This window comes from Vulpes lagopus, chromosome 3 (assembly GCF_018345385.1).
Source record: "Vulpes lagopus strain Blue_001 chromosome 3, ASM1834538v1, whole genome shotgun sequence".
Taxonomy (NCBI): Eukaryota; Metazoa; Chordata; class Mammalia; order Carnivora; family Canidae; genus Vulpes; species Vulpes lagopus.
This window is the reverse complement of record NC_054826.1, coordinates 139,498,814-139,519,860: the sequence shown is the minus strand read 5'-3', so window position 1 is coordinate 139,519,860 and position 21,047 is coordinate 139,498,814. Positions and strand designations below refer to the sequence as shown.

The 21,047-nt window shown below is 39.9% G+C and overlaps 1 protein-coding gene across 1 annotated transcript in view; it reads left to right on the top strand.

The window, feature by feature from the left end:
• The first annotated feature begins 4,734 nt into the window (after positions 1-4,734).
• The window catches only part of PLPPR4 (phospholipid phosphatase related 4), a 40,094-nt gene continuing 23,781 nt past the window's right edge, over positions 4,735-21,047 (top strand). Inside the window, exon 1 of the mRNA XM_041746961.1 lies at positions 4,735-4,865. Coding sequence (XP_041602895.1) covers positions 4,788-4,865 — 78 coding nt within the window. The 5' untranslated portion in view covers positions 4,735-4,787. The remainder of the gene's footprint in view (positions 4,866-21,047) is intronic.

Sequence of the window (21,047 nt, the reverse complement as noted above, 5' to 3'; positions counted from 1 at the left end):
TCACCCTCACAAGAAGGAACAATGGGTCTTAGACACACAAAAACAACAGATGTTCATTTTATCAATCTAACTCCATTTTTAGGTGAAGAAACTGAGTTCCTGAGGTAAAATGTTCTCCTCGGTCAATGACGAGGCTAGAATTAGAACATTGCTTTTCCATCTGCTAGGACTTTGCTCATTTCACTATTCTTTCTCCTTCACACATTCAGTTCTCTTAAACCTCTCTCTTCCAGAAAAATGAAATAAAATCTTACATTGCCTCCTCAAACTGCTGGGAAGTGGGCTGATGTCTGAGATACAGATTACTAAATTAAATATACTTTTTTCAACCTTAAAGATAAATGTCAGACAAGTATTCCAAGGATGTGTAGTTGCCAGAAAGCTGAAAAAGAGTTGTATTTGGCTGTGAGCACCTAAAACCAACACACAGGAAAACCACTTCTTCCTTATCTCAGGAGTCTGACAGTTTCAACGATCACGTCAAATGCATTTTCAGGCATATTTTTTCCAGGTTATTTGTGTTGTGAAGTACTCTGTCTTGGGAAATGTCAGAGTGCTGTATTTTCCGTGGGTGCTGGTTTTCATTTGAATGCACTGGAACAGGATTTCCACTGGAAAATATTCAAGTTCTGGGAGTCACAGTAAATTGTTTTTAATGCCGTTATTATCACAAGAAGCTGCAACTAGCAAACCTGAAGCAACATTCAATGTCTAAGTTCTGCCCTTGGCCCAAATGTGGATGTGCATGATGAGTGTGGGATGGAGCATTTTTAATTTCAGGAATGTCCTCTTGTAGCCTCAATGCTGGAAGTGGCTCAGAGGTCAACCCTTCCCAAAGCTTTCCTTGACCACCACACTTAAGAAGTTTCTCCATAGTAATTATAACTTCAGCCTAATTGTTTGCTTAGTAGCTTACACCACAAGAGGTAATTATATCTTTGTTACAAGGGACAGTGTGTGTAGCCCTTAAGGTCACAGAGCTTGGAGGGGCACCTGGGTGGCTCAGTCGGTTGGGTATCTGACTCTTGATTTCCACTCATGTATTGATCTTGTGGTCATGAGTTCAAGCTTATTAGGCTCCACCTTGGGCATGAGCCTACTTAAAAAAATAAGTAACTCACAGAGCTTGGAGTAATCTACTAGGTTCAAAATCTCAGCTAATTGCAGTTGTTGCCCTCATGTACAATAACTCAGGTCTTGTAACCAAAAAATGTAACCCAATAGTGTGCAGTTCTTAAAGATGTTGTAAGATTTAAATGAGGTACGGGTGCAAAGCATTTTTAACTGTGACTTGTCTGTAGTGAGTATCACATAACTGTTTTCTATCGTTATGATTGATTTATTGTCCTGCATCTCCCCCGTCCACCTGCATTGACTCTGATTTCTGTGAGAGTAGGAACTATATCTATTATTTTATTCAATGGGTATACGGTAAGAAATGTGTCTCCCACATAGGGGGAGGGCAATCAATATTTGTAGATTGAATGGATGGACAGATGAATAGATGGACCAATTTGATAACATCTCAAGTGGTTTCACATATACTGTCACATTTGAGTTCCCAAGGGCTGCTATCAGATGGCACCAATACATCTCTCATTTTATGTGTTAAGGAACTGAAACTTGCTTTCAGGAGTGACTTGCTTGAGAGCAGATTTCAAATATAAATCCTGAGCTTGAACTCTGATCTCTGACTCCAAATCTCATTTTCTTCTGGTTCAATCTTTTATTTCTTAATGTTTTCCACCTCTGAATCTCATCTACAAGATTATTCTATAAAAGAGGGAAGTAATTTGCCCCTGTTCATTGCATTCTTTTGAACATCAAAAGTTAAAGTAGGTAAAATATATATCACACTATTACGCCAATGTAAAATTATTGTGTTTAGTATTTGGAAGATTGCAAAAGGTAGCTGGATTGTTTTGTGAAGTGATGTTAGAGGAGAAAGAAAATATTTTAAAACAAATAGAAAAGAAAAGAGAATCTGGTTAAGGGAAGGATAAAGGATTCACAATAGAAATTGGATTCGAATTCTTAAGCATTTCTTGATCCCGACCATGTGGTCAGGTCACGCTGGTCAGACTACCTGGAGAGAAAAGGAAAGTACCTTTCTAAGCTTCAATAATTTCTTGAATTATTGAAGGTGGTCAGCATGCATCTTTGATACTTTACCACATGTTTTCAGCTCTTGGATAATGACATTAGGGTGCTACAGTTTTAGCCTTCTCCCCTTTATATAGAAAAGCTGAGATGATAAATTCAGAAATCTGCTAACTTATTTTTTTTACTGCTCCCAGAAATTGAAAATTCTGTTGAGGTACTAAGAAAGTTGAAAAAAAGAAATGCACACAAAAGAACTTTGGCAGTAGTGAGAAGGATATTTGCAGATTAATAGCATGATGATTGATAAACAGAATCAACTAACAATTATTGAACATTTGGTATGTGGGAGAAAATACATTCCGTGGTTTTATATGCATTGTTTATTTCTTTCCACCTATACCTCCATCACTTAATTTAATTGATTCATTCACTTCTTCAACAAATATTTACTGAATGCCTATTTGCCAGGCACAATTCCAGTTACTACATAAGACTTGCTGACCTTTTAGAGCTTATATTCTAGTGGGAGATAAAGTCAATAAGAGTCAATGAAAAATTAGCCAATAAATACTTGATAAACTATCAGATAGTGACAAGTTCTATGAAGAAAAAGAAAATAATACATAAGGATAAAGAGTAACGGAGGCCTGAAGTGATTATTGCTATTTAGGTGGAGCAAATGGTCCTGAAGAGTTTAAATTTGGGCAAAGGTATGAATTAAGTAAGAGGTTAAGCCATGCAGTGTTGATGGAAGAGCATTCCTGGGCAAAGAAACGGTAAGTGCAAAGTCCCTGAGGCGTACAAAGCTAGACTGGGATTTCCAGATCATTAAGGAACAGACCAACATACATGAGGCCCATGACTCGGGGAGAGCCTTGGGGGAGGGCTTAAGGAAAACGTGGGGAGGTTAGATTTTCTCTTGAATGTGACAGGGAGCTCTCGGAGGTTTCAGGAAGAGAAGTAACACAGTTGGATTTACTTTTTACAAGTTCATTCTGGCTCCTGTCTAGGAAATAGTTTGTAGGTTAGGGGCCTTGCTTGAGTGGAAACTGGTAGAAGAGTCCAGAAGAAGCTATTGTGCCAATCCCGGAAAGAGGCGATGGCGGTTTTGGAAAATGAGGGATGGGAGCAAGTGGTCAGCTGTGGAAGGCAACCTAGTTCTCTTCTGATTACTTCCACTCTCTGAGTGAAATGAGTTGATGTCATTGGCTGAGAATGACAAGATCTGAAGGAAAAGAAAGCGTGAGTTGGTGCCCAGAGTGAGAAAGTGAACAGACTATGGAAAAATACTAGGGCCGTGGGGTAGTGGGGCCTGTTTGAAGTTTGTGGTCATCAGTGTAATGTGAGACACACCACAGGGCTGTGTGTGTTTTCTCTGCCCACCTTCAATTGTTCTGGCGAGGGCAGAGAATTGGCTTTAACTGGGGCTGGGCTTTTGCCTGCTTAGTGCGGTGCTGGGGAGGTGGAAATGAAGGTTTGTATAGCCGGGCTCCGGAACCCAAGAAAATGAGGGCATAAGGTGGTAGTGCCAGTGAAATGTGGACATCGGCAGATCAGATTGTCTCCGTGCTGCCAAAGACCTACTGGAGTGTACTGTGGACTGCATCTGTGTCCCCTCGAAATTCTTACGCGGAAACCCTCACCCCCCGTGTCACGGTGTTTGCAGGTGGGGGCATTTGAGAGGTGACTTGTTTAGATGAGGTCACCAGGGGATTGAAATTGGAGTGGGAATGTTGGCATTGGTGGTCAGATGCTTAAAAGAGACTTTAAAGATTTTTTTTGGGGGGGGGGGGCAGGCCATCGTGGAAGTGGGAATCTTTATTAGTACAATACAGTGGGTGTTTATATATATTTGCTGGGTGTTTTTCCTCCTCTGTGTCACCGGGCCCTTCTGGGTTGTCACAAGGGTCCCAAAGTGGAGGCCAGCCAAGCTCACTGCCAGTGAGGTGAAGGACTCATTTTCGATGGTTGCTGTCTGCGGAGGTGCCTCCTGTTAGTTAAGGCGGCGATGCTGGCTTTGCTGTGGAGGTGACACGAGGGGGTCGGAACATGCCCTGGCCTTGGGGCTCGGTGGGAAGGGGTGCACGTGGGCCTCCCTCGAGGCGGGGAGCCCTCGGCCTCCGCAGGCGGTGCAGGAAGGTGTGCGCAGGGGCCTCAGAGGGGCCGTCCTCCTCGGGGAGCCCCCGCCCGCCGCACGCTCCCTCCGCGGCCTGCTCCGGCTCGGGTGCCAGTGCGCCGCGGGGTCGCCGGCGAGGGCTGCGCGGGGGCCGGGTCTGCTCCCGGCAGGCGGTAGGTGAGCGCCTCCCGAGCCCGGAGCCCCCGGAGGCCCGGGGGGGCGCTCCCCAGCCTCGCCGCTGCAGCATCCAGGGCTGCGCCCCCCTCCCGGGTCTCGCCTGACGTCAGGCTCTCCGCGGCGCGGGCGGGCGGGCGGGAGGGCGGGAGGGGCGCCGGGGCCGCAGCGGCGCTCGCAGGGCAGAGCGGGGGGCACCTGCGGGCGCGGGGAGGCGCGGGGCTGCCGCAAGGAGGGGCGGGGCGCGGGGGGCGGCGCGGGGGCGCGGGGCGGGGCGGGGCGGGCGGCGCCCGCGGGGCCCGTGACATCAGCGGCGCCGGGCGCCTGCGGCTGGAGGAGGCGGCTCGCCGCGCTGCGCACCTGCCGGGAGCTCGCCGCTCGCGCCGCGGCCGGGATGTCGGCGAAGGAGAGGCCAAAGGGCAAAGTGATCAAGGACAGCGTGACCCTCCTGCCCTGCTTCTACTTCGTGGAGGTGAGTTGGGCCGGCTCCGGGGCGCCACGGCTACGCGGGTCCTGCGCGGCCGGGGGCGGTCGCTGGTTGCTCCGGAGCCCCCCACCCCCCCCGCCAAGCGCGCCCGCGAGCGGCGGTCCCCAGGGCGGGTGCCCCAGGGCACGGGTGTCCCAGGGCGGGTGTCCCCAGGGCGGGTGCCCCAGGGCGGGTGTCCCAGGGCGGGTGTCCCAGGGCGGGTGCCCCAGGGGCGGCCTGCGGGCCGAGGTACCTGTGTGAGTGAGCGTGCGCCGCGGCCCGCAGCGGCCAGGATGCCCGCGCTCGGGGCTTGCGCTTGCAGCCTCCCGGATGGAGAACTCTGAGCTTTCGGTGAGAATTCAACTGCACCCGGCCGTGCTCGGGGTGTACGAGGTCTGGGGACGTCTAGAGAGCCCTGGAATTACTGATGGCTCCGTTTAAAAACAGCAACACATCCCCCCGATTATAATGACTGGGGTGCTCCCATCTACTCCTAATATTGGGTCTGCATCTCTAGTCTATTGGCCCTTTTCCATGGCTAACAAAAATTGTACATATACATGGGAACTTATATATATGTAGGGATGTATATATGGACGTATAATATTTTTAAAAATATGTGACCTTCATCTGCTTTTGCATGATCTGTACATGTGCTTTTATTTGGGGCTGAGCAGTCTTACTGATAAGCAACTAACTGATAAGGCAGATGTAGTCATAATGACCCTCTAACTTACCAAAATGCAGTGTTGAAGAAAGGAACGATTTATGGGAGGGTTATAAAGATTGACAGGTACAGTGATCCATGCACTGTGGTCCATTGCATTAGGAAGACATTTTTTAAGCAAGAGGTTTATTAAGTCATAGGTAGAAAAGAGATGCATTGGATAGGTTTTGGGAAATTAGATGGTTTTAGTCATAAAATTATGTTCTGTATTTAAAGCCCAGATTGCAATAAGGAATATAGGACTGTTGCTGAATTATAAACGTCCTTCATTGGTTGTCTTTTCAGACAAATATGGAGGTTTAGCACTTCCAAGTACATACACTAGATTGTGTATTTGATGATTGTGAGGCTTATCTGTATTGAGGGATAGCCACTGCCTTGAAACTTAGGGGAAGGGACGTTGTCAGATTGTTCTGGTAGAGAATAGTATATTTGCAAATTTCTCTTAGGTGTCCGAGATTTGAAAAATGGTTTCAGCTTAAGAAAGATGTATGTGACTTGCATAAGTCTCAGAAAAATGATGAGTGACTCCTTCATCCATGACCCATAGGGGGAAAAAAAGAAAAAAAAAAAATAGAGACATGCTGTTTACTTAAAGTAATTAATGGATTCATTTATTTTTGCCCTTTTTCACAAGGGATTTTGAGGTCATGGTTTAGATAATTTTGTTGAAAGATAATAGAGAGTTGTCTCCAGAAAGATGTGGGCAGCAGAAGACTCTGTGATGAAAAGGGAAAATAAATAGAAAGAAAATGGAATACCTGACTTTAAGCTACATCATGTCAGGCCACTTGTCGCATTGTGCTAAGCCACTCTGGTTTTATACTAAAGCACTTTCATCCTCTCTGGACCCCTTATGTGTTCTAGGAGAAATCAGTTCATTTCTGGGTTCCACCTTCAGGATGGAGCACACCTGAGGTCAGCTAGAAGCTGACCACATATGCACTGCAGTTGTATGGCTTCAAGGAACATACTCTTACGAAAGAGGATGCAAACCAGGGAATTAAGGACTTGCCTTTAAGGAGTCTTTTGAAGTACCTTCCACAGGGTACATGTCCCTTAATTTAAAATTTTATAAGTTAAAATACCACATAATGCATTTGAAACGTATCTCTAGGAACAAGCATTTCACAAATGTCACTTCTTTTCCATGAGTGGAAATAGCCCCAAATCATTACATTCCCACTGACCTATTCAGAGACCCTTTACAAATTCCTTAGCAGGGCAAGCTCTCAAATAATTACTTGAAGACTATGCGTGGAATTTGAGCATTAATGACATTATATCTTGGGGGTAACAGATTTCAAAGTGAGAGCCACAAAAATTGGATTGCAAATTATCTCCCTGAAACTTCAATGCGTGATGAACAACTAAAGAGCCTCTAGACAATTGGAGGAGACAATTAGTATACCAATTATTTAAGGAGTTGACAGGATGCACTACCAAGCTTCTTTGGAATGACTCATTTTGAAGCCAGTGAGAATCAACTTTATATCTCCTTTGGAGGATGAATACATAGGAATTAACATGTCACTAAAACGCTCTAGAATAATGACACTTTGTTTTACAACATTGTTTCCCAAGACCTTAGTAATTAAATGAAAAAGTGAAACTTGAGTGAATCCTCCATCACAGATCAGTCCAAAGCACCTATCTCAAGCCTTTCTCTGTTACTTCAGATAATAATTAAGCCACCTCTCCCCAATTTCCAGAGGTGTTTTGGGTTCCAGAGCATTCCTGAAATTGACCTATTTTAGTGGACAGGAATGGAGAGAGTAACCAACTGAGAGCTAGTAACAGTTTGTACAGTCATAATGGTGACCATTTATGAAGCACTTACTAGGTACTAAGAATAAAGGAAGCCAAGTGCTTTACCTGCACCATCGCATTCAGTTTTCAGAGGTTCTCATTAAGAAAGATGCCATTATTATCTATGTTTTAGAGAACAAGAAACAGAAACTCATGGAAGTTGAACAACTTGCCCAGGTTTACAAAGCAAGGTCAGAGGTAGAGCTGGCTGTTGATTCAGAGCATGTGCTCCTAACCACTGCCCCCAACTGTCTCTCTCGACACGCTGAAAGAATATTCACATAAAGTTACTGCCTATGGTCTCCCACTGGTAAACACAGGAGAATGTAGTTTGAAGTAAGGGTACATGGACCAAGGTAACAGTTTTGCCTGATAACAGACCATCTTCCTCAGCTGAGTTCTTCTTTCACAGAATGTTGCTAGGCACAAAAGGTTGCTGGAGAGTGTCCACTCCCCATACTGACTGACTCACTAGTTAGGGGCCAGAGTCCCCCCCCCAACAAGTCCCCATGGCCAGGTACAGAGAAAGAGTGGAGACCCCAGCATCTTGTGCAGAATGTCAAGAGTATGGAGATTAATTACATCCCTGGGGACACTGGGTTGAATTGCTCAGCCACTAAAACCAACTAATCTTGTCACAGTTCACCAATGTTAAGCAAACATTAAATTAATAGATAGAATTAATTTTTCTTACATCTTTGGTTTATGCTGCCAACTGTCTGCTGTTGAAGGCTGATGGGTGACAGTAATTAAACATATTAATATTACATGGTGATTTAAAAAACACCATGATGATTTCCAGCACAGTACCTCGCTTTTTGAACAAGTTTGTTAATTTGGTTTTGCATTGTTCAACTTGAAAGGAGCTCTCAAAAAAGCATATCCAAGGCCTTATCAAGTTGAACAGAAAAGCAGGTTAAAAAGGAATGTTCCACTCAAGAAAAGGTTTCTTTTGCCTTTAAAGTTGCAAAGCACTCTCCAGCTGATGGTTGTATCACTTACAGTGGCAATTACAACCAGCAGCACCCATAGATTAGTACAAGGTCTTTCAAGCTTAATCACCCAATATTACATTTGATAAGGCTGATTTTCTGGGTACCTAATGCATTTCCTTCATACAAGGCATCATAATGGTTGTACCTGTGCTCAGTCTCACCATTTGGTTCTCATTAGTCATCCTGCTCAAGGATATGAGTTCACATCCATTCAGTATGTAATATAAACAAATGACAAATACCTTTGAAGCCAAAAAGACTCTTAATAAATAAATAGGAAAGAGATTCTTTTCATTTAAATGTTCTATTTTATGACATACATTTTTATTACTAATTTAATGGATTTTTTAAATGGAAGTAGAAGAGCTGTATTTGGCCAATATGCAAGGATACTTTTATAGGATCACAGAGAGTTTGAAATTTTTGTTTTTTGCGTGCGCGCGCACACACACACACACACCCCCTCCACATATAGGCAGGCACAAACAGAGGTCAAGTGAGAGTACATCTATATCCATTAAGCATAAAATAGCAGTATCAGAAGCAGTACAGAATCAGAATATTTTAAACACAACAAACTTGAAATCATACAGGAAGTTTTCACTAGTGTGAATGGTTAGCAATGGTTATATTTCAGGATTTTGTTAATTCCGGCTAATTACTATGGGGTTGGAAACCAGACAGTGTGTTAAGGAGTAAAAGCCATTGTTTCTCAGTTGCCGTTCTACCTGGAGAAGTTCCAACAGCCTTTGTTTGAGCACAGATACTCTAGTTAGGTCAGTCTAAACACCATGCCCAGACATTCTGGTGTCCTGATAAAATGTTAATCTGATTTTTTTTTCTTCCTGCTGGAAAGTGTCCGCAGATTCTTAATTGTAGCAAACCTTAATTCACAAGACTTCTGTTCTAGCTCATGATCTATATGAAAATTATATAACTCATTTGATCTTCTTGCTGGGAAATATAGCTAGCTTATTTCCTTCTACATAAACTTTGGCATCAGTAAGAAGTACAAAATCACATTCCTGCATTGCACATACCAAAATAGTAACTGTAGGCTTTTCCCTTTTCTGGGTGGCATAGAGAAATAGTCTGCTCAAAGAAGTCCTGCAAACCCTGCCAACAGAGATGAGCTGACAAATTTTTCCTCCTCTTTTAGAGTCACAATGCACAAAGTTCTTTGATGAAAAACAAGAAGGAAATAGAGATTAGATGCCTAAGTTTTAGAGAGACTAAATGAGGACATTTCCACAAATACAAAGTATTGACAAATATGCAGAACCTGCTATTAGGAAATTCTGTGCTCTTCCTAGGCACCATCACCATCCTACTGTGTTTCCATGGCCAAGTTGCTCGTAATGTCCTTTGGCCCACTTTTCTCTAATAGGAAAAAGAGAAAACATTTGGCTTCTACCAACCTCAAAGGAGATTAAGAATAATAGTAATAGTAGTAAAACAGAGTAATCAATTTCAGTCCTCCTCTGCTTGACAGACGCTGCCCATACTTTATTTTTCATCCTGATGACTACCCTAGAAGGTAGCATTAATATTGCATTAAAGTATTAACAAGAAGATATTATTATCCCTATTTTTTAAATCAGCAAACCGTAGCTGAGAGAGCTAAATGTTTCTGGCAACAGATGGCAATGAAGTGAAGCAGCCAGGATCTGAGTGCTGGTCCATCTCACTCTTGCATTGCCATCACACTGCTCCCCTTCTCCCATGCTCTAATAATAAAGGTAAATGTAACAAAGTGGGAATGGGGATAATGACCTCTACCATGCCTGGGCTAGCATCATGGTATCTAAAGGCATGTCCTTGAAAGATATCTGGTTGGGGCTTCTTCTAAGTTGTACAGTCAAGTTTTTCTCCTTTATTCAGCTACTGAACTTGGCTCTGTAAGCACTATCTCCTCCTCACAGAAAGTGATTTAATCCTGACATGGAGGTATAGATGACACAGTATCTGTCCACCTAAAAAATGTGCTTCCTTTGGGATGGCGCAGGGCACCCATGAGCCTCCTGTGGAGACTGAGCTCCTAGGTAAGGAATGAGGGGTTGTTGGAACTGAAATAAAGCTTGGAAAAGGAGAATCTACAGGTCTTCAGAAGGATGAATCCCAAAGACATAACAAAACCAGAGGGAGGCCAGGCCATGGGGGAATTAGAGAAAATGCATGAGAACCTAGAAGGTAAGAGTGAAGTCCAAGTGAGGGTAATGGGGATCCAGTCTGTGGGCAAACCATGGAGATTCCTTTCAGCACTTGGGTTGTCTAAGCTGGCTTGTTAAATAAAAAGCACTTAAGGCACAATTGTCTGTGTTTATGTCAAGAGTGTATTACAAATATTATGCACAGCAGATTTCTCTTCAGCATATGTGTACAGCCCAGGCTATTTTTCAGGCAACCTCTCTTAAAAAAAAAAGTGAAATATTGTATTACAGAATTAATTCTAATAAAATCATGCACTCCAAGAACATCTGGCCTGGTTCCTCTATCACAGATGAGAAAACTGTGGCTTGAAAAGGTTAACTGAGTTACCTAAAGATACAATCTGGTTAACATCAGATCAGGAATAGAACCTGAGTCTCCCGACTCCTGTTCTGGTGCTCAGTCCTAATTATTACTATTTCTAGAATTCCTCATCTTAGAAAATTTCCCCCTGGATTAAACACTTAAAATACAGGTCATTCTAATTCTAACTGTACCTGTGAACAAATTGTGCTAGTTGTTTGAAAGTTGTATCTCAAGACCTAGGTTGCCTATTTCATGACATTACACTGTGTTAATCAACATGTTAAAGCAATTGTGAATGGATCTTCGACTTTCCCAAATTGCTAGGCTCTTTGAAAAGCATGGTTACATGCTAAAGATTCTAAACTACAGATTAGATTACAGCTAAAGATTCTAAGTTTGGAAGTGATATTTTTCTTTCTTATTGCCTAACTGCCCACCTACAATTTCACAATTACTTCCTTTGACATGAGGTCGCTGACAGAGGGTAAAGGAAAGAGGAAACATGGAAGGAGTAAGAATATAATTTACAACATCAGTAACAAAATAACTATTATAATGTGATGTCATTTTTCACATATATTGTCTTTTGTGATCCTTTAAATACAACTTAGCAGTAGATATTAACTCTGTTCTACAAATTAAGTAACAGACTCAAAGAGATCCAAGAAGTACTATTCTCCTATGTTGGGCACAAGAAAAAAGAAAAGAAGTTTGTATTTAGACTGTGAAATGTCTATTTATGAGCACCTTAGCTTCTGTGGTTTCTTCTGGAATTAATTAGCTGAGAAATGTACTTTCAATAATTTTCTCATGGTCAAGTGGATTTTGGACTATGAAAGCCAAGAACGGAAATACTAATTTTAACAATTAATGTGGAGGTGTTTTTTCCTGTCAGTAATTAGACCCTGAATCAATTGCCCTGTAGTTCCATTATTCTTCAGTTGTTTTGAAATCACAAAACATTTATGTTAATGTAATATAAAGGAGGATAATTGCTTTCTTATTTGCTGTAACAAGATGGCTTCTGTATATTTTTCTAGAACTGGCCTTAGACCATTTAGGTATAAATTAAAGAAAGGGAGAAATATAGCTAATTAAAATCAGTGTATTTAGAGGAAAAAGTAAATGAGGTATCAGTTTGTTTAGCAGACTGTTGTTTGAGAGTGGAAACCATGGAACTACTGTGAACGTGTTATTTTACAATTTAATGTCCTCACCAAAAGCCTGGGCTGTGCAATTGCCTTAGTGGTAAAACTGCCTTTTTATAAAGTCTTAATCATGCTTCAGAAACTGAGCCCATGTGGACAGAGCCTAAAAGAGACCAATTGTATATTAAGTAGTCTCCAAAAGGGGGGCTCTAAAATGAAGTGTACCAGAGTGTAATCTGTTTGTACCTTCATGACAGTTCATTTATTCATTGAATAAATATTTATTGATTGCTTATTATGTGCCTTTTAGTTAAATTAGTGGAAATAATATGGAACCATTACTGGCATACTTCCTAGTCCATAGTAGAGTTTCAATAAATTTTCACTGAATGGATGGAATAAAACAACACTAATGTGAACATAAATTTGTTCTTAACTTTCTTTTTTTCAGCTAATGGAGATGTTTTTATTTATAAAGTAAGTGCTGATGAATGTCTCATAAAATATGTTGCTCTGTCTCATGAATTATTGAACAATGGAAGATTAAATCAATCTCCAAGGGTCTATATGAGTCCTCATTTCTTAATTATACTCATACTCATTTTATTTTTTAAGGCATACTTAGGGATTTTTTGAGATTTGAGACTTCAAGGAGCGGTATCATTTAAACAAAAAAACTCATCGTTCTAATTTTCATAGATAACTTTTTTAGTTACATAAGACACACATTCTAGTGAACTCTGGGTAAGTCACTCACTCCGTCTTCGTCTCAATTTCCACATTTGTAAAATAGTGAAAATACTGTGGGCACATTCGTTTTTGTGACTCTTTGTGTACAAATTATATAATATGGCTAGCAATTTCTAATGCTTAGCAACTGAGTAACTAACTCAGTGCTTAGTAAATGAGTTTTCTGTTTCTCATTTGCCAACACCCAGCCACTCCTTATCTTGTCTGAAATAAACTTTTTATGTGGCTTCAGACTTTACTAAATTCTCCAGAAAGAAGGTTGTTTTCCTGACTTTTTTGTATCACACATTTTGGTATGTTTTATAATGTGCATACACTGATAAAGTAATTCGTTTCAATATATAAATGCATACAAACAAATGCTTATTGGATTGCATGCTCATTTTTTATTGATAGAAACACACAAAATAAAATCGAAGCCACTTGCTTTGAGTATCCTTACTTGACCTTGTCATTGGGAGAAAATTCACATTTACTGAACACCTTCTATATACTGGTGTAACCCTCTACTGCAAGTCTTCACCCAAGGATGTTGGCAGGTGCGCATTCTGTGAGACCTTGCCATTCTTATCTTTTTAGAATTCTGTGCTACCATATATGAACTCGGCAGCAGCTATCCAGTGCAAATTACTTATCTTCTCATGTTTCAGTTCGGCCATCTATGAAATTAAAAAAATATATGTTCTACAAGAAAAGATGAATCAAAAGATAATCCAATCTCTGAGAATGAATGACCTCATTAAGGCTATTAGGGTGAAATTCATTGAAATTTTTCTTTTGAGACAGTTGGGTATACCCTAAAGAATTAACAAGTTTTTGCCTCCTGTGTGATGATCTGGAGATGCTTGTATCATAGCAACTGAGATTTGAGTGATTAAAACATAAAGAGCTTCCAGTTGTAAAGATTTGGGTATATTTTATTTATTTATTAAAGATTTTATTTATTTATTTATTTATTTATTTATTTATTTATTTATTTAATAGAGAGAGAGAGAAAAAGGAAGAGAGCACAAGCAAGAGGAGTTACAGAGGGAGAGGGAGAAGCAGGCCAGAGATGAAGACAGACTTATAACCAACTGAGCCACCCAGGTACCCCAAGATTTAGGTTTAGATCATAAGTCTTCTCCATGGGAAAACATAAAAAGATAGGCAACTGTATACTAGAAAGAAATGAACTTTTGAAATGAGTTAGACAGGATATAATTATTTTTTCCACATTTTACTTATTTTTTTTAAAGATTTTATTTATTTATGAGAGACATAGAGAGAGAGAGAGAGGCAGAGACAGGCAGAGGGAGAAGCAGGCTCCATGCAGGAAGCCCAATGTGGGACTCAATCCCAGAACTCCAGGATCACACCCTGGGCTGAAGGCAGGCTCCAAACCACTGAGCCACCCAGGGATCCCCTTTTTCCACATTTTAAAACTCCAACCTCTAGAGCAATAGAAATAGCAGGGAGAATATAATAAGTTCTCAACAAATTTGTGTTGCATTAATGTCATGTTGGTCAAGAAATTTGTCAGTTAACAGAGATAGGGAGATAGAAACTATACTGAGCCTCAGCTTTGGTCTTAGTTTTGGCCTTAGTCTTCTCTGGCTGAGTCCAAAGCCTACTTACTGATCCTTCTAGTCCAGTTAAGAAACGAGCGAAAAAATTGCTAATACTTCATCACCCAGATAAGTATTCCAACATGTGTAAGAAGGACCAGGTGCAGCACCACCCAGAAGACGCCCTCTCTATGGGGGGGCTATGAAAGATTTTACACACTGCTCATTCCAAAGTTCCCAGCCCACCTGCTTCAATAGGCCCTGTCCCTTCCTCCATACTGCCCTTTCATTTTAAGATTGCAGAGGTTAACACAACAGAGAGGAGAGATGGGTAATAGGAGAGTGGCTCATGAGACATTGTTAAGTTCTTATCTAAAAAAATTGATTAGAAATTCCTTTGCTGGATAATTGATAGGTCAAATAAAATATATCAGGCACATAATATACACTCAATAAATGTTAAATCAATCAATTACTTGTTATATAATAAAATATATAAACTTTTATAGTGCTTAAATTAAATGATTTAATGCCAAATTTCGTACCTGAATTTAGTAAACAACTCAGAAAATGTTTCCAAAATACTGATGTCTCTAATTCGATAATTTCTGTTTATAATGTAAAATTATATGTCACTTTAGATCTCAAAATCAGAATTTTTTTATTGTGCTATCTCAAAATTTTAGTAATTTTTAGTTACATTTCATTTCCCTGACATTATTGCATGACAATATTTTTTTTTCTTTTACTCCTATGTTGTTTCATATTAGGAAATATGTATTGGACCCCAAAGTACTGTGCTGTGTACATTTCCTTTGTAAGACCATTCAGGTAAAAATATGTATGCTTTCTCTATATGAATGAAATAATTCAAGTAATAGTGAAAATGTCTTTTAATCTAAGTATGTTAAAATTTTAATTTTTTAAGAGACCTCAAAAAATACCTGCACAATACCAATCCCAGCAGAAATTGTAGGGTGGCATCCAAGGTATATAAAGATTAAATGTACTTAATATTAGTTTATTTCTCAATGTCTTTGTGAAGCCAAAGTTCAGAGGTGGAATCTTTTAGAAAAAGGCAGTAAGTATATGATCATGAACATGAGCTCAGGTGGTAGGTTTCTTGGAGTTTATAATCTAGCTAACCAGTTGTATAGTTTTGCAGGAAACATCTAATCTGTCTATGCCTCAGTTCTCTCAACTGTACTGTGGGGATGATAATAGTACCTATTAATAGTAAGAGGTTTTGCAAAGATTGCATGAATCAGAAATGTAAACTACTTTAAATGACATCTGGAAAATATTAGTAGCATTAAATTGATACTTGTACCCATATTTTTAAAAGTCAGGTATATGTTCCAGGGAGAAAGAAATTACGAACCTAGAAAGATTTAAAAGTAATTCCTTTCAACAATTGAGGTACAGGTCCCCAGCCTCAGGTCTTAATGTCTAATTTAGTTTAAAGAACAAAATGCTTTCCCAGACAATGCACATACTTCATTGTCTAATTATGTAAGAGGAGCCAATCTTCAAAACCTGAGGTTAAAACTGGTGATTACAAAGCTTACTATGCCAGTCTAATGCTGTATCAATATTTGGGTGATAAAACAGAAATATATTATTATTTTAAACTTTACTCTTTGATCATTGACTGATTGTAATTAGTGTTTTTGGAGCTGCAAAGATGTAATTGATATTTGGATATAAAAACATAGAACAGGGTTTTCCCATCAAACTTAACATATATATTAGGTCTGGTTGCTCATCCCTATTAACTACTATTGCTTTTTGAAGGATTTAGTTTGAGTTTCATGTGTTCTTCAATGCTTTAAAAAAACATTATTAGAATTCTAGAAATTTATAATAGGAACATGTTCTGTGATAGAAGAAGGCAAGGATCTTTTAACATGGGGATTTTCCTTTTATCGTGTTAACCACACAACAAGAATTGTGTAAACACTTAACATATATGTTCAAGCTACCCATCCATATATGTTTTTATTCTACATTGAAGCTACTGGGTATGTCCTTTGCTTTACTAGGCCCTGGGGATAGAGAATTAATAAATAAGACCATTTCTCTGTTCTCGAGGGTTTTATCACTGAAGAAAAGAGAAAAGTGAAGGAGCAACTGCCATCCCATATGACAATCACTATGACAGAGGCATTCATCTGGCCATCTCTGTGCAGTTAGAGAAAATGATCCAAAGGAAACATCAAGGACAGAAAGCATCTGGAGCTTTAAGGATGCCCAATCCCTGGTATTTTATACCAGAAGTTCTTTACGAGGGAAAACAAAAGTGAAAATAAAAGCAGAAAACACCCAACATATAATGAAGGCTTCTTAAGATATTACCAAAAAAAAAAAAAATTTAAATTGCATTGGAGAAACTACACAGGGAAGAAATTTAAGACCTTGGAAATCAGATGATTAAGAGCGTGATTTAAAAGTACCAAGTACTTTTCACCCTTGATGCCTCTGTTTAAACCCTCGCATGCATGGCCAGCTCTCGCCTCTGTCCTTAAGTGGCATTTCCACTGAAGCCTGGGGCTATTCTTTCCTGAAAAGCACCAGACTAATGCCAGCTGGCGACATGTGCCAGAGTGGCAGCAGGGTGTAGCGGGGCTTGTGCTTCCAGGGAATTTAACAGATAGGGTTCCCCACTCTGACTTGCTACTCAGAAGCTGAGCATGCCATTTAGCTTCTCTGGTGGTAGCAGGGTCTCTTCTCGAGGTTTATCTTAAAATTCCCAAAGGGGTCATGAGTATTAAATTAGATAATTTATGGGGAAATGCCTAAATAACAACCCAATAAAAATTCTTTTCTTCTTAGACCTGAGTTACTGCTCAATAAATCCTACCTTCAGTAACTAAAAGGGAACTCAGCTGTAGAAAAGATAGGTAGTAGATTTGAGCACAAGAAGCAATTTTCATGTTTGGATGCTGAAGAAATTGGTAGAGAAACTATGTAAGAGTAAAGAAGCAGTTGTTTTTTTTTTTTTTTCCCAAAGGGCACATATTCCCTGAAACACCCTCTTCCCCTTTGGCAATCACAGCCATTGTAGCAATGTTGAGGGGAAAGCAGGTTGACAGCCGTGAGCAAAGAAGTTTACAGCATGTGTCCTGGAGGTAGGCACCTGGGTAGGAATCTGGGTGCTCCCACTCACCAGCTTTGTGACCCCTGGACAATTCATGTAACCTACATCTGCCTCAGTTTCTCATCTGTAAATTGGGAATATCAATAGATACTTTATAAGGTGTGGACTGAATGCAGCAGTCTTTTATAGAATTTACCACAGTATCTGGCACCCACATGCCCAACACAAATGCTATGTGAGTGTTAAGATATTGTTCATGTTTTCTGTGTAATAGTAATGTCCTGACTTCTTTTGATTGAATTTGGTGGACATTTACTGACCACCTAAAACTTCCAAAGCACTGTGAGATACACATTTCTCACTTTTAAGTATCTAATCTTAGGACCAGGGCTGAAATATACAGAAAATTATAATACAAGGCCGACAAACAGGTCCTTCAATAAAATATATACGGAGTACAGGAGTCAGAGTCTTCAGTTCTGAATGAAGAGCATGAAGAAGGTTTCAAGGAGAAAAAAATCATGTGATCTTGACCTTTATGAGGACAATTTTTATGGGACACGAATGTGAAGATGTAATGTGAAGCAGAGACAACAACATGTCTTTTGAGACATCAGTGTGATGGGAACATAAGCTGTTTGTGGGTTGGGACAGTGGAAAGTAGGTATGGAGCAAAATTAAATGAGAAAGGCAGACTAGGCTATATAATGTTAAAGGTCATAAGTACCATTCTAAAAAATTGGCACTTATTTTGGTTATTGGTGGGACACTCTTAAAGGCATGATCAGATGTGAACTCTAGAAAAATCAGCCTAGAAGCATTGTAGAGGATGAAATGAATCACGCAGAGGACAGAGGTAATACATTACAGAGGGTAGTGACCATGTAAAAGAAATGGAATAGAATGTTTCTGAAATCATGCCAGCATATGGAGAATTCTAGAACTAAATGGCAATGTAAGCAGCCCCTCATTTCACTGACAACAGATGAAGCCCAGAAAGGTTAAATGACTTGCCTCAAATTCCAGAAGCTAGTGGAATAAATGAGGGGAGAAACTGGCTTCTCCTGGCTCTAAGGTTGGCATTGGTTTCCTTCTATCACACTGCCCTGTTTGAATTTGTACCTATGCATGCTATTGAAACCACAGCCAGTTTATTTCTGAAAACTAGTTTAGAAACCTAAACCTTGAATGATGTTATAGACTCATTCTTGGCCTGTTCCTTCCCTTAACAATACTACACGTTAGTGTGTTTTTTATAACCCATATTTTTGAGATTCATTGTAGTTCATCTAAATATGCTGCAATTCAGATAGGCTTATAAACTATAAAGCCCTATACTATATTGAAGTATATATTATTGGTAATTATCATTGCCAATATTTTAAGGAAACATTTATCTCTAGTAACTACAAGGCAAAAATTACTGAGGAATGTCATTAAATATTGCACCATCGGAAGTGGGAAATTCTATCATCGCTGTGTTGACCTATGACAATTTCCTTTGTGGCACAAATTTAGTAAAATTCCTTTGATCTGCTAATATTTCTTCTGGTTTGAACTTGATTTCAATATATTGTGTTAACGTTTTAAATTTCACATTTTATACAATTTGGGGATACTTCATCAGAATTGATTCCCACCCTCTCATTTAAAATTCATTATTCAGGGACACCTGGGTGGCTCAATGGTTGAGTCCATGATCCTGGAGTCCAGCATTGAGTCCCACATCAGGCTCCCTGCAGGGAGCCTGCTTCTTCCTCTGCCTGTGTCTCTGCCTCTCTCTTTGTGTGTCTCTCATGAATAAATAAATAAAATCTTTAAAAAAATAAAATAAAATTCATTATTCATAAAAAATAAAATGAAATTTTTTATTCACTTTTAAACATGTTCTTTTCCTTGTAGATTACCTCTTGCACATGAGTGGTATGAATATACACAATTACGTTCTTTGATTCTTGTGCCAATTATTCTTATGAAAAGCAAAGAAATTTCGTTCTGAAATTTCTTGTGCAAGTGTTGAAAAGCAAGTGTGCTGTTGTTTAAATCATCTTGTAGCAATAATGTACAATTTTCCACCAGCAGCCTTGGCCCAGATTGGCATCTTACTCTTTTCTGACAGCTACGTTCTTTGATACCTAAGAGGCATCTTTACTTTTGTATTTCCAGAACAGAACCTCGGATTTCTCTTACTCAAGCTTCTCCCAGCCTTCCCTCTTTCCATAAATGATGCCACTGACCTGATTGCTCAAGCTTTGCATCCTTCAAATCAGCCTTTAGTCTTTTTCCTTCAGTGATCAGACCATCAACAAGTCCTGTCACTTCTGTCTCCTAAATCATATCCAGGTCGGGCAACTTCTTCACACTACACCTGCGTAAAAGCTGCCATCACGTCTTGCCTGGCTTACTGCAAGTGCCATGCAGCCACTAGCATGGATGCTCAGTGGGTGCAGGGAGTTTGCTCTTTTGTTTACTGCTGTCTTTCTCACTCGCAGAGCAGTGTCTACTGCGTACAGTATATTCAAGAAGCATTTGCTGAGTTTTGATGAGCCTTCTAAATTTTCACCCTGCTTCTACTTTGACCCACTACAATCCATCCTCAACCCAACAGCCAGAGTGATGTTTGTAAAACAGATTTCAAGTCATATTACACCTCTGCTTAAATTCTCCAAAGCATTTCCAAATGTACTGTGTGAATAAACGATTAACTCTGGCCACAGCCTTCAATCCTTTGCAAAGCTTGGCCCCAAGAGGCTCCACCTCTTTGACTTCTTACATCACTTCTCCCTTTTGACTCTGCCTTTTACCTGGTTTTTATATGTTCTTTCTTGCCACATCAAGTCTCTGCTTAAATGAAACCTTACTTAGGTAGGTCTTCTCCGATCTAAGGTAGCAATCCAGGCACTCAATTACCATAGCCATCTTTTTTTTATCTTCTTTAGAGTATACACTCCTTCTTGTACCATAATTTTTAAATTTTTATCTGCCTTCCTTAGCTAGAACGAGATCTTCATGAGAAGAAAGATTTTGTTTGATTCTGTCTGTGTTCCCAGGACACAGAGCAAGGCCTAGTGCTTGCAGGCTCTCCGTAGATATTTGTTGAATAAATAAATAAACAAAGGAGCATTTAATATTATATATGTTAATTGGCCCTTTGCGACTATGATCCCACCAGTATAGGAGGATTTCATAAGACTCTACGTTCCCGATGGCCATAAGAAAGGAAAAGAATGGAATTGACCTGTAATTACTCTAGGCCAAGAGCAAGGTAAACTCTCCCAAATGAGAAGGAAAGTTTGTTCCTATTATCAACATGCTAGAAGCAAATTAAGTTATCTGACCTAGATAAAATGTCATGATAGATTCCATAAAATGTTTTGCTAAAATTGATATCTATTGTCGATTTGTATTTTTTAAATAGGCCTCAAAAAATCAATATTATCTGGCAAATGTAATCTTTTGAAACACATTTCTTTTGTTTGCCTTGTCCTCTAAAACTGTTGTAATTTTCTCTCAAGAATTGCTTCTACTATTTTTACTCACAAGTTCCTTAGCAGATGATAATTAGACGAATCAATCTCGTTTTTTTTGAAAACCATTTTCC